This window comes from Eretmochelys imbricata, chromosome 1 (genome assembly GCF_965152235.1).
Source record: "Eretmochelys imbricata isolate rEreImb1 chromosome 1, rEreImb1.hap1, whole genome shotgun sequence".
Classification (NCBI taxonomy): domain Eukaryota; kingdom Metazoa; phylum Chordata; order Testudines; family Cheloniidae; genus Eretmochelys; species Eretmochelys imbricata.
The window spans coordinates 48,974,641-48,999,544 of NC_135572.1; the positions used below are offsets into that span (position 1 = coordinate 48,974,641).

At 40.7% G+C, this 24,904-nt stretch overlaps 1 protein-coding gene across 1 annotated transcript in view; it reads left to right on the forward strand.

Moving 5' to 3' along the window:
• Nucleotides 1-24,904, forward strand: part of B3GLCT (beta 3-glucosyltransferase) — a 139,766-nt gene that overhangs the window by 55,835 nt on the left and 59,027 nt on the right. Inside the window, exon 5 of the mRNA XM_077806366.1 lies at nucleotides 13,141-13,217. Within this exon, the coding sequence (XP_077662492.1) occupies nucleotides 13,141-13,217 (77 nt within the window). The remainder of the gene's footprint in view (nucleotides 1-13,140; nucleotides 13,218-24,904) is intronic.

A 24,904-nucleotide genomic window follows, 5' to 3' on the forward strand; every position in this document is an offset into this window, starting at 1 on the left:
TCCTTATACTCCCAGCTCCAAGGTAGGGAGCCTGGAAACCCTGGTGTGGTTGGGCTGTCCCAGAGCTGCAGACCCTACAAGCCTGGGGTCCTCAGCCCTTAGAGCAGACTGCATGGCAAGTCTCCGTATCAGTCTGCCAGGCAAGCTGGCAGGGAACCCTGCCTGTGCTTGCCTGAAAGTTCATCAAATCAGACTCGATTTTTTTGAGAGAAATTTTGGGTTCGAGCAGGTATTTTCCAGCACAACTGTTTTATCAGAAAATTTCTGACCAGCTCTGACCAACCTGCTTCCCACCTTTGCCTCCTCCTGTCTATCTAAATTGTAGCTGTTAGCATTCTTGCTCGCTCAACACTTCAGCATCATCACATATCTCCCTTTTTCCCCTTAAAAATCCTTTTACTCGCTTCTTGTCTTTCACCTCATTAGATGCAAGCTCTTTGTCCTTGCTTTCAGTTCCTTATGTAATCTTGTTGCACATATATCTCAGCTTTCATTTCTTTCTTTCCTCCTCCCTTGGGCCCTGGCAGTCTTCCCAATCTTCTCCCCTTATTGCTCCCTTTTGTCTGTATTCCCCTCCTATCATCCTGTGCCGAGAGCAGTCTCTTTTCTGCTTGTATGTATTCTTGTACTTCAAATGCCTCCTTAACACCCACATCTAGGAATATGTTCTATCTTATCCCAAATCATGTCTTCAAACCTTGTTTGCCTTATACTGTAAGATACACAGGTAGATAGAGATAGATAAATGAAGTGATATCTAATAAACATAATCAATGCTTATTTGTAATGAGTGCAATTCATCACCCACTGCTTGTTCCCTCAACTCTTCCTTTTGTGTCTTGTAGGTAATAATTGGATAATTATATATTTCTAAAGTTTTCTAACCTAGATGAAAAACCACTGTACGCCTTTGTGTATACTTACACAAATGTCATCCCAGTCGCATATTCTCTGGCAGCATTGTTTACTTTACACTTCAAGGCAGCTGTGACACCTATCATTGTTCATTTTTGAATATATTGCTTAGCCTGCTGATATTCATTCACCTTTAACATCAGCATACTGATCTTCATCATGCTTTCATCATGGTGCACACTTGGACACCAGTGGCTTTTAGTCTGTTGTTGAAAATGTAAAAGGATCCAAATTTCTTTCCAGAAAGAGGGAACTATTCAGAGCATATGCTTTAATGTAGTTTACTGCTTGTATAACATCCACCATAGCATTAAGGCACATTAGCAATGTCTTTGCAGCTAGGACTTTGATGATGGATTCCACAATGAGTGACAGTCACTCTAGGTGACATGCACTTTACCTTCTGCTGAAAGCTGGACCGTGTACCCATCATGGCTGGAGCACCGTCGGTACGGATACACAAAGATTTTTCCACTCAGTGCCATTGCTTTTGAAAAAGGCATTTACCTTATTGAAAACGACCTATGCTGTTGCTGTTGTTTTAAGTTGTTCACAGAATAAGAATTCATGCTTAACTTCCCCAGCATTAACATACTGTATGAGCACTATCAATTGTGCACAGTTAGTAACATCAGTAGTTTCATCAAGTTGCAGGCTGAACATACTGAAAGCAGAATATTTAATTTCATGCACAACTTGTTCTTTGATATCTTCAGACATCTTACATATTCTGCGTTTCACAGTATCATTCGACATGGAAAGTATGTTAAGCTTTTTGGCAGTATCATTGCCAAGCATAAGAGACACAATGTCTTTGCATGCTGGCAGAACAAGCTCCTCACCTCTCATATGCAGCTTTTTGGTACAAGCAATTCATAGCGACACAACATAAGAGGGCTCCACAGCTGAGGACGTGTGCTGTTGGAAACCTCCATCTGCATCAAGCCTGGCTTTCTTTGTTGCTTCTTCTCAGCGTTTGGAAAAATCCACATTCAGATTTTTAAGCTCAGGATGTCTAGTTTCAAGATGTCGCTGCAATTTGCATGGTTTCATCAGTTCATCAGACAAAACTTTGCAGCAAATGATGCATTGCGTTTTTTCAATACTGGAGGTGCCAATGCTGGTAAAACCGTGTTTAATGTAAGACTCTAAATACTTTTGCGTTTTAGCAATAGAGGGGGCCATTGTTTTCAGGAAAGATATGCGCCTGTATGTCTGACTGTTAAATAATAAAGTATTTTTTCAGCTGCTGAACAATCAAGCGGATGGTGTTTCAGTCCCAAGGCTGGCCTTAGGGAAAAATGACACCCTGGGCAAACTTCTATTTGGTGACCTTTCTTTGGAGGCGGAGCAGGACTGAAGGTGGAGTGCAGTTGGGGTGGGGCTCGGCTGGAGGGGTTGGGGACTGTGAGCCAGACCTAGGATGAGGCTCAGGATCCACAGCTCCATGCGTGGTCCGACTCTGGGCTGACAACCCTGCATGTGGCCGGGCTCTCAGCCCCACACCCGATGGGGGTCGGGACTCACAGCCCTGCATGTGGGCAGACTCTGCGCTGACAACCCAGCATGTGGCTGGTGGTCGGGTCGGGGCTCCTGGCCAGTGGTCGGGTTGGGGCTCATAGCCCCGCACGTGGCCAGGGGTTGGGTCGGGGCTCACAGCTCGTGACTCCCACATAATCAGCTCACAACCCCCTAAATGGTCACAACCCCAAGTTTGAGAACAATATGCCATAATCAACTCATTTGATTTTTTTGGGGAGGGACAGCAAGAACATCTGCTGAGTTTGACTGACCAAGAACTTCAGTAATGGAGATAGTTTTACCAGCTGATGCAAAAATCTTCAAGGCAACATGTATGAGAGAATGAAATCTTCATAATTTAACATTTATAACAGTTCAGGTCTCAAAAAAAGAGAGGTTAGAGAAATTATGGGAAAAAGGTGACGTATAGATGAATGTGTTCAGTTATTAAGGTATTGGAATGTGATTCATAACAAAATGTTACAAATCGTTAGATGTTTGTTACCAAATGATCTGTTGGTGATTCTAGTGTTTACTAGTAGAAATGGATCTCATTCAAGAAAATAGTTAATTTCTCATTAGTTAGTAACTACTATGACTAGTAGTCCTACTACTCATTACTAACTACTATTGCTAGTTTTTCAATAGAAAGGAAAAATTTGGCCCAAATTAAGAGAATATTGTTTAAAAAGAAAAAAGTTATGGAGAGAAAAAAGGTCCAAGCTTCAGAATCACATAGCAAAATGGCAGGTTTCAGAGTAGCAGCCGTGTTAGTATGTATCCGCAAAAAGAAAAGGAGTACTTGTGGCACCTTAGAGACTAACCAATTTATTTGAGCATAAGCTTTTGTGAGCTACAGCTCACTTCATCAGATGCAGTGAAAATTTCCACTGCATGCATCCGATGAAGTGAGCTGTAGCTCACGAAAGCTTATGCTCAAATAAATGTATTAGTCTCTAAGGTGCCACAAGTACTCCTTTTCTTATAGCAAAATGGGTTAGCACTACTGAAAAGCATATTCTGCACTTCACATCATACAACATCAACAGTCCTGCCAGAAATGGTTTATTGAGCTTGCCAAAGGCATAATTACAGTATATTTTTAAAGTTCCCATCTGTCTTGCTAGTTGAGTTCTGATATTTTTCCACATGAATCATTCCAACTGAAACATATGTAATTTTTTCACATGCATTTTGAAGTTAGAAAGTGCTGTAATGTTGCCCTACTTGGCATGTGGGATGTAATTAGGTGGAGAAGGAAAGGGGGAAGGTGGTTGTGTTTCAGTTTTTTTGCTTGTCTGAAGAATTCCAATTCTAGTAGGAACATTTTTTTTCAATGGTAGATTGGGTCTGTACACACCCATTGGTCAAAGCTCCTGAAATAGTCGGATAACATGGTGATAGTTGTGATATTAAAAATTTGACTAGAATAAAATAAATTCTGATGCCTGTACCACTACCTCAGCCACTAGATCACCTCTATGATCCTCAGTTGTTCCATTCATCTGTAGAGGTGGCAGAATCTGTTTCTTGTGTAGTCGTAATCTTCAGTTCTTTGCACAAGAGTCTGAAGATCTGAAATTTTAATGCTTTCCAATAAGTAGAAGACTCTGTCTTTCATATTTATGTGGACAATGATGAGTACCTTCTCTTATGCAGTCTTTCTAATACTGGACAGTTTTCTTCTTCCCATAGTGAGGTTTTCCTTCTGACATGCAGTATGTTGTCCTGCCTTCAGCGTGCAAAACAATTGTCCACATTTCTGAACATTATGACCTACTGGTAGAACGATCTGCAGCTGCTCTCAGTGCCAATATCTTTTCTTCTATCTCTTCAGAGTTTTCTCTCTCTGCTCATTGTCCTTGTTGGCATTACATTTTCAAAAGTGACTGAGTGCCTCAGTATTTGGGTGCCCAACTTTTGAGACCCCTCTAAAAGGGTCTGATTTTCAGAGGACAAGTGCTCAGCACTCTGAAAATCTCAGGCTTTTTAAAGTTAGATTGAGCTCCAAAATATAGAAGCATTCAAAATCATTAAGTCACTTTTGAAGATTAAGGCATTAGCTTCTATTCAGATCTTTCCTCCTTAAAGTCATCTAGAAATAGGTGATTCTTTGAAGGTTTGAGATAAAAAGAAGTTTTGTATATTTGACTTCTTCTCATCCTTATCTTTGCTTTCTTCTAACTATTTCCTTTTGCCTCTTCTTTATCATTGTGGTCTCTGCCTTTATGGTCTATGCTTGTTTCTTGCATTCTGCAGTGCTATCTTTTACAAAATCTTATTCAGAATATTTCTAACAGCCAGGTTGAGTTCATAGACATTAAAAGTCCATGTGCTATATCTAGCAGGGCACATACCTGCCTTGAACCTATTGAAAGATAAATATTTTAGATTTTGAATTCTTCTACATCTTTAATATTTTGAATTTTTGAGGAATTGTTTAGCAACTGGCAGCTATATAAACCATGTAACATATTACTGTCGCTAACTATGGGCCTGCTCCTGTTTCCATTGAAGTGGATAATATTCTCGATTTCTCTGTGAGGAAGATTAGACCTGTGCCTCCAGTCTTGGGAAACTTTGAGTGTTCTTAAGCCCCATTCATAGGCAGGAGAGCTAGGGATGCTGGGAGTGCTGCAGCACCCCCAGGTTTTATGTGAGGCTCTGGCCCTTGGCCCGGGGCTCCACTCCCTGGCCTGGGGCTCAGATCCCAGCCGCTGGCCCTATGCCTGGGATTCTGCTCCTTGCCTAGTGTCCATCTCCAGCTGTGGCCCCAGCTTTGGCCCCCTTACCATTGTCCAGGTCCCCCCTCCTGGAGACATGACCCTGCTGCAAGCCACAGCTCTGGGGGATGGAGGGGCATGTACAGGGGTAGGGGAACATGAGGTCAAAAGTAAAAACTGCTTTCAGCACCGCCACTATTAAAAGTGGTCCAATGCCACTGGCCCCATTAGCTTCACAAGAGGTGTTGAGCATTTCTGGTCAGAATGAGACTTCTCCTTGAGGTGACTTGAGCATTCTTCTCATCCCAAGATAGTCCACCCAGATTGACAGTGCTGGTAAATATTAAGTCAGAAAATTTGGTTGCCTACAGATTTTCAAAATGTGTTGATTGTCCAGTGCCTAGTGGATAGATGTGTGCGAAGCCATGGATTTGAATAGGCAGGAAACTGCATTGTACTTTCATACCTACAAGCAGCACCTTCAGAACAGAATTGATACATGTTACTGAAGAAGAGGGTGGAAGAAATTGGGCTTCTACATAGGGATAATGGCCAAGCATACTTCTTGTGTTGCATAAATGATAAATAAATAAAACATATTGCAGGTCTCTGATGTGGACAAATAGAGGAAATAGGCTTCCCAGTCTGTCAGTCTAGCAATTTTTAAAGTATTATATTTCCATTAAAAATACACTGTCAAAATGTCAATCAAATGACAAACACATTTGAAAGATCATTATAATGTATTTTAGGTTCTACAAAGATATTTACCAGTATATTTGTTGTAAAAATTGCTTCTTGGATATGGAGCCAAACAGGTAATTGCTGTGTAAATGAAGACTATTAATTCATACTGAAAATCTTGTATGGGTTCTCCAGCCTCATTGATACTTTTTTTAGACTGTCGAAAATAAGACTTTGATGGTATATAAACCCACACCAAGAACAGGCACCAAAAGATAGAAAAGGACAGATTTAATTCAATAAGGTTCATCCAGGATATTGCAGGAAACTGCCATAGCTATCACACTATGATTCAGTTTCTTTTGGAATTAAGAAATGACATAGACTGTCGATCCTTATAGCTGTACTACAGACTTTGAGTATTTCAACATGAAGGTATATGGGGTGCATGGAATGATTCTACATCCTGGTTCACATACTACAACTCTGAAAATATTCAAAAATTGCATCAGTCTTTTTTCTCATCATCTGCATTTTGCCTTGTCACAAAATAATCGAATTACATTTTGGGAGACTGTTTAAAGCCAGCTTTCTGAAGAACAGATGGGGGAGAAGAAAAGGGGTATAATATAGAAAAAGATAAAGTGAGAAAGAATGAGACAATAAACAGCTGAATCTTGAATTCCCCCCTCCAAGAAACTTGTGGGGGACATACACCATACATTTGATCCAAATTTTCTATTAAAAATTTTAACTGAAATGTGCTAGTGCTTTGAATTAAGATAATGAAATATTAAAAATGGCTATAGTGTTAAAGTGGGAGGTGAGGAAGTTGTTGGGCTTTTTTGTGCAATGACACTTGTCAACACAGTTGTTTCACTGTTGATTCAGGGTATTTTTAGAAAGACAAAATGCATATTATTGATTATTTTCCCATGACTTTGAACAATGGTACATCAGACGCTACATAGATCTCATTTGCAGACAACATTTTTTGAATGTCTGATAAAAATAAAGAGTAAAACTACAAGACAACTAGAGATATTTAAATACAGAATAACAGAGAAGAATACAAAATCCTGGCCTGAGTTTTGTGAGTGCTTGTGGGTTTTTGAGAGTGCTTATTAAAAGAAGCATCAATGTGTTTTGTTTCTGAACTGATTTGTTTTACAGTCTTTTAATATTGCAGTTCTGAATGCTTTGGGTTTAAGTCAGGTAAAAATAGTCTCTGTTCTTATTTGTTTAATATCTGATCTGCGCCTGGGAAGAAAGCATATTTTTGTCTGCATAGCAGAGCACCCAAGGTTATTCCAACCCTTTTTGGAAGAGAACTTGGCAGTGTAAAATACTTCAGGGTGCAAATCTCAATTTAAAGCACCTATTATAGTTAAGTCAGAGTATTTTACACATACAGTATGTTGTTCTCCTTCCTGGGAAATCCACATACAAAAGGTTGAGTGATATAGGTTAAACGCGTGAAGTCCTGTGAGGGGGGTCTTAGAAATCAGTTTTAGTAGACATCTCATCTTTGTTTAGGTTCCAATCCTGGGATTGGATCTGCATCCTGAATTAATAAAGACTTTCTTCTCCCACAATGCTCGCAAGAAGTCAACATATCAAAATATTTATGTAACTCAATATTAATCCTTCCTCTGGTCTTCTCAGTGCATGAATCCAGAAAAGGTTTATCTTTTGGATTGTAAATTCCTATTCTAAAGAGCTATCTTCACTTTATGTCTTGTTGGCAAGGAATGAAATGATCTATCATTAGAATTTTATATGCATTGTTCAGATTGAAAATAAACACAAAGGTTAATGCTTTTATTAGATGGCAAACCCTGAATTTTTGCTAAAGCAAACACAAGTCACATTTTGATCACTGAAAAGTAAGATTAATTCCATCATTGCTGTCACCTGAAAATTGTGGAGTTTGGAAATTGAAATATTTTTATGCTCCCTCTCCTCCCCAATAATTTCTGAAAGTAAAGGCGCTATTCTTGAGCAGTATGGTTATTTTGAATTTAGGTACATATGCGACTATCCAATCGTGAAAGTGGATATATTTTGAATTTTTTTTCCATTAGACATTTATGTTACTTCAACTTTCTGGCATCCTGGTCAACTGAGCAGTACTTTGTAAGAAGAACGTGTTAATGTCTTAACCTAGTTTCTGGGAATGTTAATGGTAAATGTAAATACATTTATGAGGTTACTTGCTTTTTAAATATTTATTTTGGTGGCTTATTCCAAAATCTTCTTTCTAACAGAATCTAAGAGTACCTTTGGACACCTTGTCAGCATAATGCAAAATAAAATTTAGGGGAATGGCCCACCAAAAACAAGCAAATATTGGTAAAGGTGCCTTATTTACAATACTAGGGCTCTAATCCCACAGAAGGAGACTGCGATATTTATATTGAGGCCCATTGAAGTCAGTCAGACTCCATGCACATGCAAAAGTCTGTTTCAGGGTATGTCTGCACAGCAATAAATCAAATCAATAAGTAAATAAATAAATACCCGTGGCAGAGAGTCTCGGAGCCCGGATCAACTGACTTGGGTTCCTGGGGCTCACACTGTGTGACTAAAAATAGCTGTGTAGATGCTGGGACTACTGGAGCCTGGGCTCTGAAACCCAGTGAGGCGGGGGGGTCTTGGAACCCAGGCTCCTGCCCAAGTCTGAACACCTACATGGCTTTTTTAAGTCTTGTAGCTAAAGCCGGTTCACCTGGGCCCTGAGACTTGCTGCTGCAGGTTGTTTGGTGGTTGTTGGTTTTTTTGTTTCTTTGGGTTTTTATTTATTTGTTTGTTTATTGCTGTGTAGACAAACTACTTGTTAGTCTTCCCATTGAAATCAGTGTTAAAACTCCCTTTGATTTCAGCGGTGCAGGATTGGGCCCTGGCAAGGTGAGTCCCCATCTGAGGTCCATACAATGTGGTAATCTTTTTGGATTTCAAACATCTTTCTCTTGATTGATAGAAGCAGAGTATGGCTAAGACCTTGACCTCTTTGTAGAACTGCACTTGTTTTTATAGAACCGGTCCATTTTTCAAAACAACAATCCAAACACTAGAGAAGTAGAGATTTTAAAGTAACACTGTTACATTATTGTTATCTATATTCAGAGGGAGACTTAACACAGAATAAATTTTTTTTTCCTTGCTGGTAGCTACTTGTTTAAAAAGCTTCTAAAATAGGCAAATTAATGGGGAAGGATAAAAAATACTAACTAGTTGATATTCACACACCTTTTGTTCCTTTGGGCGGAATTCCTAAATTGTGCACTTCATAAAAGAGATAAACACTGTACAGTTCTGGGCAGGAGTAGTAGGTCAAGGCAACCTTGGATAAACAACCTAATAACTGATGATGTGTTAAGTTGAAATAAAGCAATTTTGTTACTGGTAGTTTCATGCAAAACCAATATTTGTACATCACTTGCATTTTTTGTTTGGATAAAATTTTGTGAAAAAATGGTTCGGGTTCCTTGGAATATAACTGGTTGTCTGATGCTTATCAATACTTGTGGCTTCAAAGCATTTTAAAATTGATTATTATAAATACAGATTTAGTTTTAAGTGAATTTAGTTAGGTGATCACTCTCGTAAAAAAAAAAGCAGTTCTTCGCATTTGACAGTAAGAATTCCTGGCACGATGCCCTTCTTTATGAGTTTCGAGCTCAGAGACTTGCACTATCTTTTCACTATGTCAGAAATCCTACAGAGACCTACAATATGGTATGTCTTTTTAAAGGAAAATCCAAGAGAAACTTTTGGATATATTTTGCACTTCTCCTGTGTGAGAGGGTTGAATAAATTGCTACATAGGAACATAGAACTCATCCTGGGTCACTAAGTCCAGTCTGCTGCTGTCAAAGACAACCCCTTCATATAATCTTCATGAATTTATCAAGCTCCATCTTAAAACTAGCTAGGTTGTTCACCCCTAGTATTCCGACTGGAAGGCTCTTCCTGAACCTTACTCCTTTGATGGTTAGAAACTCTCTTCTGATTTTCAGCCTAAATTTATTCATGACCAGTTTATACCAATTTGTTCTTGTACAAACATAGTCCTTTATTTTATCTAGCTCTTCTCCCTTTCTGGTGTATATTATGTATTTCTGCATAGTCATAATCTGTATTGGGCATGCATTTGTTGACACTTTGATCAGATGACTTGTAGTTTAAATACAAATATCACCATCCACTACTGAGTTTTATATTTCACTGACGATTACAAGGCACTCACATACAATGGCATGTAGAAGTCACACAGGGCACATTACATATATCATAGCAATATCAAGATTGGATGACTTTCTAAAAGATATGTCCTAGCTCAACTACAAATTGTTGGGTTAGACATAAGAATTCCAGGGTGAACTTCTGTGGCTGTGTTATGCAGGAGATCAAACTGGGTGATCACAGAGGCTCATTCTGGCCTTAAAATCGATGAAAGTTCTAATCTCTTCTTGGTTAGTACACTGCTTCTTTACACATTGGCTGTAGCTGTACAATACTGATAGATTTCACTGTACAGCTGTGAAACTATATCCAATACTATGTGAATCTAAGTATTTGCATACCAGATTTGGTTAAATTAGGTTGCATAGCCACATTCTGCCAATATTTGTCTCAGATTAACAGTTAATCTGTGAAATTTCAGTATTAACAAAAATGTTTAAAAAAATTATTAGACTCTGAGCAGTTATTGTCATGTGGAAATCTGGTAAGCCATTCTCAAAATATTTAGCTTACTGATGGAGAAGATTTTTAATGCATACAGCTAGGAAAAGTCATGGCCCTGAGTTCTATTTCTAGCTCTGCTTGATTCACTGTGGATTGAGCAATGCTTTTAGCATCCCTCTGCCTCATTTATATACCTATAAAATAATTTTATTACAGCTTATCTACTGGTGAGTTATAAGATTGCTTTAATGTTTATAAAGTACTTTGAAGACATGTACCTAAACGTTAAATAAATGTTTGCTTGTTTGTCTTGTCTGTGTAGATTGTAAGATCTTAGGGGCAGGGACTTCTACTGCCTGTATGTTTCTAAAGGGCCTGGCACATTTTGGGCTGAAGTGTGTTACGCTACGTTCCAAGCCAGAAGTGACTTTAAAAAAGTAATTAAAAAATGACCAGAACGCCTGATTGAAAAGGTGCCCTGGTGGCTCCGGTCAGCGCTGCTGACTGGGCCTCTAAAAGTCAGGTCAACGGCGCAGTGGGGCTAAGGCAGGCTCCCTGCCTGCCCTGGCTCTCTGCGGCTCCCAGAAGCAGCAGGCATGTCTGGCTTCTAGGCGCAGGGGTGGCCACGGGGGCTCCGCATTCTGTCTCCGCCCCAAGCACTGGCTCCAAGGCTCCCATTGGCCGGGAACCGTGGCCAAGGAAAGCTGTGGGGGTGGCACTTGCGGGGGCAGGCAGCACGTGGAGCCCCCTGGCCTCTCTGCCTAGGAGCTGGACATGCCTGTTGCTTCCAGGAGACGCCTGAGGTAAGCACCACCTGGCCGGAGCCCACACCCCAACCCCCCCAGCCCTTAGCCCCCTCCTGCACCGAAACTCCCTCCCAGAGCCTACACCCCGTGCCCCCTCCTACACCTTAACCCCCTGCCCCAGCTCTGAGCCCCCCCCGCACCCAAACTCCCTCCCAGAGCCTGCACCCTGCACTCCCTCCCACACTCCAACCCCCTGCCCCAGCCCTGAGCCCCATCTGCACCCTGAACCCCTCATTTCTGATCCCACCCCAGAACCTGCACCCCCAGCCAGAGCCCTCACCCCCTCCTGCACCCCAACCCCCTGCCCCAACCCGGTGAAAATGAGTGAGGGTGGAGGAGAGCAAGTGACGGAGGGAGGGAGAATGGAGTGAGTGGGGGACGGGCCTCGGAGAAGGGGCAGGGCAGGGGCAAGGGGTGGGGCAAATGTGTTCAGTTTTGTGCAATTAGAAAGTTTGCAACCCTAGCATAATTTAGTAAGGCTTTTGGCAGAGAGATGTGAAATGCTGAAGTAGGAGCCATATAGACAACCTCTGTCATGTTGGAGAAACATATGTGCTATGACAGAATAGATTCTGTAGACCACTGCTTGAATAATAGGAGAAGAATAGAGTTGGTGCATCTCTGGAGATGGATAAAAGGAAAGATCGGCACCCTAACATTTTCTGGTTTTAGAGAGAGTTAGGAAAGAAGGAGAAAGACAGCACCAGAAAGAGCTTACAAGAGCAGAACGTAGACTAAACCTAAGGGAAAGGGATAATAATAATAATATGTGTACAGGAAAAGATATTGTGCTAAGGATAAGATTGTTCCCTCCATTTCCATTAATGGAGGAGCCTCCGATATGAGGAGAGGGAGAGTGCTTTTTCTGAGCTTCATCCCATTGGTGCTTCCCAAAAGAGAGGAGCTGAGCCAAGGAAAGGTGATTGAACCAGTTTACTTTGTTCAGACTGCTCTCTTCCTACATATACTGTAAATTACCCTATAAATTTTGTGTGTAACTCCTGCTTATATCCAAAGTGTATATTAATCCAGCCCTTTCATCCTTTTGCTTTCTTACCTAGAACCATTAGATCATATTGTTATGATATTCATAAAATGTGTTCTGATAACATGCAGTGGTGGTTCTTGAATCACACTAACAGTAAACGGCCAAATGTTGTTTGAAATTTTAGTAAAACGTATAATGTCCCGTAAAATACACTGGATTGTTGATTTAAGTCTTAACTGGAAATCTGGGGACACTGCATACTTGTAGTAACTACTCCTAACAATACCAGTGGAATTGGAACAAAAACAATGGTGTCATCAAGAATAGTGGGCTTTATGTTATAATCTTCTGTTAGATGATAAATTAGCTCTATAGAATTAAATAAGTATTTCTGGTTAACATAATTTATGTATAATTCATTAGAAGAGTTTGCATACTCCACTTTCATTTATAGACACTGTCTTTATAAGATAAACATTTCATTGTTCCAGAAGTGGTATAACCAGATAGATTATCCAGAATAGTTATAAAATTTCACTGAAGTGAGAGGTGCATTAGTTTTATACCTGAGAGAGGGTTTAGAAACAAGAAATTGCAAGAAGTTCCCTCTCCAAGAGTCTGAATTATATCCCTCTGCTACATCCCTAGTCTCTTTTAGTCTACAAGCCTGTTTGCTACTCAGTTCTATGGAAAATAACAGAGTGAAATAGTCTTTCCACAAGAATTTAGTTTTAAAATTAATTAGGCATCTAAGAAAATACTGTGTTGTAAAATACTTTGTTGTCTCATAAGAATATTTTTGGTTTTCTTAAAGGAATTACCTAGAGTTCTGCTTATTCATCAGATGGACAGACATGATGGTGCATGGACCATACTACCATTAATGCACGAGTAAGTTAAAATTCTGTACAAATTGTTGACATGCTTTAATGCTTTTGTGTAAGTAAAAACATCAACACCTGTGAATCTCTTTTGTTTGTTCATTAGCAATGATTTAAAAATGGAGTTTTAACTTTGAATTTTTTTGCACTTATTGGTCAGTATTAAAAATGTTTCCTAAAAATAGTTTTCCAAAACAGTTTGCTTTTAAAATTCACTAAATCAGATAAAACATTTATCAAATATAAAGAGATTTAAAAAGTGAAGTAATGTAACATAATTGAACAATCAGCTTCCTCCAAAAATCAGTTACTAAATTACTTACTAGAAAAAGTGAACTAATTCAAAAGAAATATAATTTTGTTCTAATGTTTGAGAGCTCTACTTTCTAAATGGCTTTGTTTGCTATACCAAATATTTCAATTTTAATACAGCCGTTCTTCAGAGGAAGGGAATTCCTTTTCAACTTCTATCACCTTATCTGGTCAACTTCAAATTTACCTTTGTGACCTGTCAAAACTTCTTATTTTACATGTTGCATACTAACGGTATTTATGCGAATAGGTTCACTGATAATATGTAAGGGGTCATACTATTCTGTAACAGCAGTAGATCACAAAGGTAAATCTGATATAAACTGCTTGTATAATTATTATTTACATCCATGCCCAATACCCTATGGCAGGTGGCAGAGTATAGGACACTATGTGGAGGTACAGAGTGATTCTGTTGAGTTGTCCTGGTAGCTAGACCAGGTAGGTCTCATTTATTCTGATTCACTAAAAGTATGACATTGTTTCTGAGGTGAGAAAGGTAGGATGATGTATGTGATGTCCTTCGTGGGGAAACCTTAGTAGCTGCCAGCTGAAAAGTAGACCCAGGATAAGGTTTAGGTTTAGGTTTGTAAGATAAGTCCTGCCCTGGGGAACATAAGTTAATTAATGAAGGTAAAACACCAAGAAGGGGGTGAGTTGGAATGGTAATGCATTGTGTTGTACTGCATGAAAACTGAGATGAAGGATCTCATCTGTTTACATGCAACTACTATTGTAGAATCTGGATGATATTTACATAGGGTACAAAACAAACATTTCCTAAAGTTGGGGATGTATATATCCCAAACCCTTACAGATGCAAGATAATTTCTCTGAAGGAGTCAGAGATGGGAAAACTCAGATGACAGACTAAATATCAGTGGATTCCAGGACTGGTTTTATTTAACAAAGATTTAAATTTTACAGTATATTCCAAAGGGGCCAGATGTGGGTTCAGACTGTTCTAGTGGAAGTTAATTCTAAAAGTGAAAGTTCCAGTGATTGCTGCAATGGGACCTGCATCATGAAAGGCTTTACAGATAGTAACCTACCAACTTGAACTTCACCTGGAAGTAAATTGGTAACCAGTGCAGAAAACTTAGGCAATCTGCCAGCTAATGAGTCTTACAGTACGTGTAGGAGGGGTTCTTGCCTAACTATCCTGAAATTAAGTTCAGTCCTCTGATTCCAGGCCTTCTAGAACATGCTAAACAGTGTAGGACTCCTGATGACTCATGTTGTTTTTCTTATTCTGTTCTGTAGTTAATCTTGATGGAGAAAATTATATTTTCCATTACTGTCCTCACCACTGTTCAAGAACAGGGATTTCTTGCTGGAAAACTGTAGTATAAAAAAAAATTCATGACAAGTTGACTTGCATTTAAGCAAGGCCCTCATAGAGAAACTTGGTTGAATTTCAAGTAAACCTTATTATTAAACAACTAAAATGATAAGTCTGCTGAAAGTAAGCAAAAAGAAATAACCCTTACATAGAATACAGAGTGGAGTCGCATCTTACACAGGGATTAGGTTCTAAAGTCAATGTGTAAGGCGAAAATTGCATATAGTCAAAATTACCCTTGAAAATTCCTTAAATTACCCATAAAGTACAGTATACTGTACATGGTTTTGTGTATACAACCCTGTACAGTAATAGATGTAAATGTATAATGTATACAGTATATAATAAAGAGTACATATGCAAAATAAAATTTTACAGTACTGTATTTTTAATTGCAGGGGGTAATTACAGGGAGGTAATTACAGGAGGTCATCAGGGCTTGATGTTGATCTAGGAGACGGAGGTGACGGAGAGCTTGGGTGACGGAGAGTGAGTCGTAGACGAAGTGGTTGGCTCCGGTTCAGCTTGAGAAGTTAATTGCGTAGGCTCATCTGCTGCTTGTTCTTTTTCCTTGAAAAACATGGTGATCGGCAACTGTCGCTGTTGTCTCTTGAGCTGCTCAAACATTTCTTGATATGGTCTCAAATCGTCCGTAATACGAGGCTTCGTTCCATAGAGGGATTGTATTCAGAAATTAAATCATTCAAGTGTTTTGCTGCTTTGAACACTTCAGCAAATTTATGAAGATTCCAACTTGCTGGCTCTTCCTGTTCGTCGTCATAATCTTCATCTTCTATAGACGATTTTATCAGTTCCTCTAACTCTTCGTTAGTCAATGTTTCTCTATGGCCCTCAATTAATTCTTCAGTTTCTTCCTCAAGGATGTCGACGAAGCCATCACCACCCACTTGCCTGGCCATCTGAACAATGCGTTTCGCTTCTTTGTCAATGGTTGGGAAACCCTTAAAATCATTCACACATTCTTTCCATAGGTTTCGCCAACATGCATTGACTGTTTCAGGCTTGACTGCATCCACTGCCTGTTTAATATAAGTGATGTAATCGGCAATGTTGAAGGACTTCCAACACTCCATCACATTAAGATTGGGATCAGCATCCATAATGAGATCCGTGAGAACGTAAGCCTTGTGTACATGACCTTGAAACAGCGAATCACACCTTGGTCGAGAGGTTAGAGGATGGAGGTGGTATTGGGAGGGAGAAAGACGACTTCAACGTCATTATGCGCAAACCGGAGTGCCGCAGGGTGGTCAGAAGCATTGTCTACGATCAGCAACACTTTAAAGTCAAGTCCTTTCTCTTCAAGGTACCGCTTGACCTCAGGAATGAAACATTTGTGGAACCAATCCAGAAATAATGCTGCCGTCACCCAAGCCTTTTTATTTGATTGCCAGAACACAGGCAGGAGATTTTTGTTCTTGCCCTTTAGGGCACGGAGATTTGCAGCCCTGTAGAGCAAGCCCGGCTTTATTAAATGCCCAGCCGCATTGCCACAAAACAACAGTCACACAGTCTTTAGCTGCTTTGAAGCCACGGGCTTGTCTTTCTGATTTCGAAGTTTAAGTGCGGTTGGGCATTTTTTTCCAGAAGAGCCCAGTCTCGTCAGCATTAAAAACTTGTTCCGAAGATAGCCCTTTGCTTCTATGATTTTCTTTAATTGTTCGAGGTAGGCTTTTGCTGCCTCTTCATTGGCAGATACAGCTTCACCAGTAGTCTGCACATTTTTGAGGTTGAAGCAGTTCCTAAAACTATTAAGCCATCCTTGGCTGGCTTTGAATTCCTTCTCATCAGAAGGCTGTCCCTCTTTGGCGGGAGGTTTGAACAGCGCGTAGAGGCTAAGAGTCTTTTCTCGCAACATGTTGCCATTGATAGGCACACAATTACGGTTCATGTCTCCCAGCCATAAGTTTAATGCCTTTTCAGTCTTCACTAAAGTCTTATCATGCACCTGGCTCATAACCTTAGCAGTTATTGGAGCACTTAATGCCACGGCTTGATGAATTTCTCTCTCTCGAATCTTGATGGCACGGATGCTAGATTCATTGCAGCCATATTTCTGTGCCATGTTGGAGACTGACATACCATCTCTCAATAAATCCAATACAGCCAGTTTTTCCTCTAGCATTGGAACAGATAGCAGTTTCTTTGATTGAGCACCAGATGAAGTAGTTGGCTTGCGTTTAGGGGCCATGTTGTATGAAAAATACATACAGTATTTTTAAACACTAGAATCACACTCAGCATGGCGAGATGCTCACACTATGAGAGGCACATGGGAACTGAGACCGACTGAGGGAACAGCAGATTCATGTCTCCCATCTCACACTCACTCCGGGGCATATGCTCATTGAGTGGAATGGTGGGCGGAATCGTTCGCACTATTTACAGGTATCCTGTTATTTTTCTTCTTTTTGCCGAGTGCGTATAGTTGATTTCGTGTAAGTTAAACGCGCCTATGATGGGATTCACCTGTACACCGAAAATATGTGCATTTGCTCATACCTCTTAAATGTAGTTTTGCATTTAGGATGTAGGATATTTTTACAGTAATATTCCTATGATTTTTGTCCTAATTATACATATACAGTTTTGCAATTATGTATTTAGGGGGCTTTCTCTGAGAGGGTTGTGGTATGTGGAGGAAATGTGTATTTAGAGACTTTATATTACTGACTATATCTATATAAAGTATTACTATATATATATATATATATATATATATATACACTATATATATAGTTATACTTTATATAGAGACTTTGTATTATTGAATTGGTCTTGCAAACATATATTGGAGTCAAGGTGTTTCTTATACATCCACATACATAATTGTTTCAATCTGTTGTTGTCATGGAGTCACAGACTCAGTGCTTTGGAACCACTCTGAATGAAGTCAGACAGGACTGTAGTGCAGTGTGTCTCCCCTCTGGGCATACTCTCACTCGGGCAAGCCTCCTCCTCTTTAGCACCTCCTGGGTCTGACCTCGGAGTGTTCAGCACCCCTGTTCACACGGTGAACTTCCTGCAGGGAGTCCACCTGAATGGGACACATGGGGAAGCCTTATATGCCCCCCAGCTTTGCAGTCAGCAGTGACTCTCAGCCACCGTTGTGAAACAGAAGGGTTTATTAGTCATCGTCAACACAACATAGAACAGATCTTGTTAGTAAAGAAAGCAGGAAGTGACAGCCAGGGGCGCCATTTCAGATTTTGGTGAGGGGGGGCAACTTTAACTGTGAGTCCAGGGGCTACTTAGGCACCTGAAAACTATTTTTTTTAGATAATAACTTAGAAATTAGCTGACAGAAGCACTTCATCTAATTCCTATGTAAAGGAAGAAATTAAATAAATATTAGACCCACTTAGGTCTAATACTAACCTGTTCTGACATCTTGTATCAGGTCACTTAAGGGACACTGGTTAGGTATAACATTTTAATGTATGTTCTTACTTTGTTACTAACTCTTGAATACAACAATTCTAACAACTGTAGAAAAATCTAGATTACTTTCTATCACTTTTTTGCAGTTCACCAAGCTTGGAATAGATCATTTAACTTTTGGAAATATCCTACTTGGGCAAGGCCCTGTGAGTTTGTACTGAATCTGCCTTGGGCTCTAGGGATATTATCCCCCTACAAATACTAGACTAGAAACTGACTTTAAACAGGAGTGAAACTGACATTTTCAAGTCACTTTCTGACAGTCTTGCTAACCCTAAATATTCAAAAATCATGAAGCAGGTTCACAAAAAAACATGAGATTGACTTTAGAATCATGAGATTATGTAAAAATAATAAGTTTGGTGTTCTTTGTATTTACCTTCTGCTTTTTGAGCTTTGAGGGTTCACTGGAGTCACATTTTGAAGCTTTCTCCACAGCCACGAGGGTTAGAAACTTCATTTTTCTTTAAGAATGAAGGCTGAAATCATTAGTATCCACTTGACTCCATGAGCTGGGGCTCTAAGGAAAACAATAATGATCATTAGACTCCTGGTTACAGCACAGTCCATCTTGGGCAGGGGGAGATAGAGAGCCCAGAGCCCTGGGTTCTGCCCCCGAGTCCCAAACCAGGAGACGGACTTGCTTCTGGCAGCCCAGCCTCTGTCATGCCCAGCTGCTCCATCTCCAGCCTTTGTCTGTTTCTCAGGCAAACACATGACCTTGCCTCCACTTCTCTCTTTGTTCTCCAACACCTTTGGCTGGCTCCTTGCAGAGGATGGGCCTGGCTATCAGTTGCCAGTCACTCCTGCACTCTAGCAGTCTGTGCAAAGGTCACACATCCTTATCCCACCACCCAAATACTTGAGTAACACAGCGGGAAAATGGAGGCACACACAGTATTCAGAGAAAACATTAAGAACATTCCCACTTTGTTACAGTTGTACAGACCTTGTTGTTGGCATCCTGTCGTCTGCAAGGGATGGTGGGAATTGCAGCATATGATGTAGATGGTTTGCAATGTCTCATGTGTCTGAATAGTCCAATCCGAGATTTGCATGATCTTTGGCAGTTATTGCAAATGTATGTATCTTGGTTGGGAGCTGCTTGCTTCCTATGGACTCTTGTCTCTTCAAGCTGTAGGAGCCAGCTTCTGTCATGGACTTCGATACCCTGATGGAGACAATAGCGGCACTTGTTATGATCACTTGCCAAGATTTCCCATTGGTTAGGATCAATTCCAGATTCCTTCATATGTTGATTGCATGTGTCTTTATAGCAAAGCTTTGGACATCCTGTTGTTCTTGTTCCCTCTGATACCTCCCCATATAGCATGTCTTTGGGTATGCGTCCGTCTTCCAACCTACTCAGATGGCCCAGCCAGAGCAGTCGTCTTCGCTTGAGCATGGCTGTCACACTAGTTACATTTGCCCTTTGAAGAACCTCTGCATTGGTGACTTTATCCTGCCATTTGGTGTTGAGTATGCGGCGTAAACAACATAGGTGGAAACTGTTTAATCTTTTCTCCTGATGAACATAAGTTGTCCATGTTTCTCCACTATACATGAGAGTGCTGAGGATGCAGGCTTGGTACACTAGCATTTTGGTCTTGATGGTAAGCTTTGAATTGTTCCACGGTCTTTTAGTTAGTCTGCTAAAGGTGGTGGTGAACATTTCCAATACGAACATTTAGTTCATCATCCAGTGAGAGGTTGGTGGTCACTGTGGAACTTAAATAACTGAACTTTTGGACTACTTCTAGCTGGTTTGCATTTAAGGTAATTGAAGGATCTTGTGGAACCCCCTGTCCTAATACAACCATTTTCTTGATGCTAATGGTGAGAGCAAATGCGTGACAGGTACTTGAAAGGCAGTCCATGAGTTCTTGTAGTAGATCTTCATTGTGGGCTATGAGGGCAACATCATCAGCGAATAGATGTTCCCTGATTAGCACCTTTTGACTGTGGTCTTTGATTTAATTCGGGACAGGTTGAAGAGTTTCCCATCTGATCTTGCGTGGGGATACACTCCATCTTTCATGTCCTTAAATGCAAAGTTCAAGAGTACTGAGAAGAACATTCCAAAGAGTGTAAGGGCAAGAACACATCCTTGCTTCACTCCGTTTTCCATCTCAAAGCTGTCCGAAGTGGACCTGTCAAACTGGACAGTTGCTCTCATGTTGTGGAACGAACGTATAAGACTTAACAGGGTTGGTGGGCATTGTATCTTTTCTATTGCAAATAGACCTGCTCTGCTGACTGTGTCGAATGCTTTGGTTAGGTCCAGAAAGGTAATGCACAATGGTCGGTTTTGCTCTCTGCACTTTTCTTGGAGTTGACGCAGAGAAAATATCATGTCTGTAGTTGATCTTCCAGCCCTGAACCCGCACTGTGATTCAGAGTAGACATGATTCACTAGCTGTTGTAGGCGAACTAAGATGACTTTCGTGAAAGCTTTTCCTGCTACACTTAGTAGCGAGATACCCCTGAAGTTGTTGCAGTTGCCCTTTTCGCCTTTATTTTTATTCAAAGTGATGATGTTTGCATCACACATCTCTTGTGGTACCTCACCCTCTTTCCAGCATTTAAGTAGCAGCTGATGAAGATATGGTAATAGGTTGTCTTTCCCGCACTTGAGGATTTCTGCTGGGATGCCATCTTTTCCAGGAACCTTGCCACTTGATAGCAAATCAGTGTCCTTGCTTAGCTCTTCTACAGTGGGCTTCACATCTAGCTCTGGCATGACCTGTAGACTTGGTATTTGGTCCAGTGATTTACTGGTGATGTTTCTTTCTTGTGCGAATAGCTCCGAATAGTGTTCAACCCAATGAGACAACTGCTTCCTTTTATCTCTAATGATTTCACCACTGTGTGATTTGAGAGGGGCAACCATGTCAACAGTGGGACCAAGAGCTTTCTTCAGGCCATCATACATGACTATGAGGTTTCCTGACTTCCCATTGGGTGTTTCTACGAGTTTTACCCACTTGTTTCTCACAGCAAAACTGATACCGTGCAGATGAGTTTCTTCACAGATTTTACCTTGCCAAAAGAGGGTATAATTGGCCTCTTGGACAAAACCAGCATCTGCAAGTCTTGTTTCCTGAAGTCTGCAATATCAACATTGGGTTTGTACAGCTCACGATCTATCAAAGCTGACTTCCGTATAGGTCATCATCATCTGTCATTCCCACTTTTACAGTTGTATAGACCTTAGTCCATCCGATGCTTTGCTGCACATTGGGCTACCCACATTTGCCATTCTTGCATAGGTTTGAGATACAATGCAAATAAATGTAAAGTCATAGGATAAGCCTATAGGGACAGAAATCAAAATTGAAGAGAGAAACTGGAGAAGGTGGACAATTTTACGTATCTTGGAAGTGCCATCAGCCAAGATGGTACTAGTTCCGAGGAAATAAGAAGAAGAATCGGGAGGGCAAACGCTGCATTTGGAAGACTCAAAAACATCTCCCTCAAGACACAACTGAATGTGTACAATTGTTATCGCTGTCACAACATATAGCAGTGAGACATGGCAATTTACCGAGAAAGATATACAAAACCTGGATGCATTTCATCACAAATGTCTGAGAAGAATATTGTGAATAACATATGGAAATAGGAAGACTACTAAAGAAGTCAGAAAAATTACTGGACAGGGTACCCTCTCATATCATAATATATAACATACAATGTCTGAGATGACCCTACAGGTAGCTGCTGTTTTTTCTCCTGACTTTGGATCTGAAACAAATTTTGTTCTTAGCTTTTCCTTCTCATATTTAGTGTTTCTGTTCCTCTGGGATGGGGAAAGGGCAAAGAGATTTCTCACTTTATTTTTTCTCCTCCACCATTCAGTAAAAGGGAGTCCAGAGATGGTTCTCTCCAGAACCCTTCAGTGATCTTGCTGGTGAGCTATGCTTGATCCTCCCTCCAGCTTCAGTAGTGTTCCCCACCCCTCCTGGTCTGGGACTCAGATTTGTATCTTCCACATAGTAGGAGGCCAGCTACTTAGTATTAAAGTATATTTATTTATGACTGCTACCAAAAGCAAATGCAGTGAATACTTGTCTGCTTCAAAGAGAGTTAGCTAGATTGTGTGAGCAAGATCTCAAGAATGGATAGTGAGCTTTAAAGGTGAATAAGATCTTTTAAGGCCAGCCTTAGCTAAAGAGAGAAGAAACTAGATAAATTAGGTATTACAGTAGCATCCTTGCTATAATCCCTGATAGTGAAGCTTCGCCACATGAGAGGGTAAGTCTTACAAGTGGACAGTACCTTGTTGTAACATTCTAGTAATAGAGGGGGCCCAGAAATGTCAACTATAATTTCAAATTTTATTATAAAACATTTTCCGCTTTATTCATCAGGTTAAGTGCTTCTTCATTTTGAACTTTCAGATTACTTGCCTAAGGCGAATGAGTAATTTACTTTTAAACCAGACCATATATAGCCTGTTGTCTTATCCTGTTGCCTCAGTGAACTATCAAGCATTGTTGGCTACATAACACTATCTGAACTATTCTAAACTGAGACTTTATAGACAAGCTATCACAACATGACAGTGCCCACTTCCAGGGTCTTATTGAGAAAGATAAGAGAACTGTATTTCAGTCAGCAGTTGATGCAGCAGACACATAATCTAGGTCAATAGCAACAGCCACTGTGATGCGCCATGAGTCATAGTTACACACTTCAGGATTTCCCAGGGAGGTCCAAAATTCTGTAGAGGACTTGCCCTTTGATGAAGCCCACTTTTTCAACGAAAAGATGGATGAGTTCTTTCATATTTTAAAGGACTCCAGGTCCATCCTCCATTCCTTGGGAATGTAGACACCTGCCCCAAAAAGGGCATCAAAGAAAGGCAGCCTTACAGACAGACCAACATCTCAATAGTTTTATCACCAATGATCTTATGACCCTCCTCATAAGAGACAAAGAGTACAGAAGTCTTGTTTCCCTGCATCTCCCACATCTGCTGCGCCATCTCAATCCCATCCTCCAGCAAAAAGATATTTTTGACGGGAGTTTGAGAGCTGCAAACTATTAATGATGCCACCATTACCCGATCTCCACATACCTTTCGGGGATCATTTAGCTCTCTGTTTGCATAACTGGAGTGCCGTAATGGACAAGTGCGTATTAGCTATCATCCAATGTGGCTATGCAATTGAGTTTACTTCTCTTTGTCTTTCAAAACCCCCATCCCTGCCCCTCTTCAGGGACCATTCTCACGCAGGAAGTGGAATCCCTTCTGAGCGAGGAGCAATAGAGTGCATACCTCTTCAACACCAAGGGAAAGATTTTTTACTCTATACTTCCTAGTCTTCACAAAGAAGGGAGGTTGGAGACCTATGCTCGATCTTTTCAGTCACTTTATTCACAAGCTGAAATTTCACGTGGTCACTCTGGTGTCAATAATCCCCCCCTGGAAAAAGACATTTGGTTTACAGCTCTCAATATGGAGAATGCTTACTTTCACATGTTCACTCTGCCCACGGGTGTTTTCTCAGATTCGTGGTGGGCCCCAGTAACGTCCAGTACAGGGGTGCTTGCATTCGGCCTCACCACTGCCCCCAATGTCTTTCTGGTAATAGTAGTGCATTTCAGATGGAACAGCTTTACCATCTTTCCCTATCTTGACAATTGGCTTCTCAGTGCTAGGACACATCAGGAAGCCTATGAGTTGACCTTATTAATTATTCAACTACTTTCTTCACTAGGAGTCAGTGTAAACTTGGGAAAGTCTGTCTGTCCTCAGACTATAGATTTCGTAGGGGCCAACCTAGATTCAGTCACGGCAAGAGCTTATCTACCAAGGGACAGGTTTCCCACCATGAGTGACCTGATAGATCAGTTTATATGCAACTCTTGAGTTCCAGACAGTACTTGTCTTTCCTTCCTGGGGCACATGGCTTCTTGCACATACCTTAGCCCATTCAGCTCACTCCACCTACATTGCCTTCAGGTGTGGTTCCAGACAGTGTATTCACCAACCAAACACAGCATAAATACCATGGTAACAGTTCCTTCCAGTGTGTGATGGGGAAGGATTTCCATCAGGGATGTGTGGTGTCCCCTTCCTACTATCCTTGCCAGACTAGATGATCATTACAGACTCCTCTCTCTCTCAGGCTGGGAGCCCACATAAACAGTAATATGGCACAGAGCACTTGGACATCCCAGGAGGCCAGGATATACATCAACCTTCTGGAACACTGAGTCTGAAAAGCTTGCAAGATTTTTCTGCAATTTATTTAGTCGCACCATGTCCTCATAACGTCAGACAGTATGACAACTGCTTTTTACATCAACAAACATGAAGGGGTGAAATCCATTCCCTTGTGTGTAAAAGCAATCGCTATATAGAATGGGTGTAACAGGAATCAAATCATCCTGATGGCAGCTGACCTTCTAGGAACTCCGAATGTGTTGGTGGACGCTGTCAGTAGCCATTTCACCATCGATCGTGAGTGGGAATTGGATGATTCAGTAGTTAAGAACATCTTTATTTAATGAGGGACTCCCACCTGGCATCTCTTTGCCTTCCAAACGAACAAGAAGTGCAACATATACTGTTC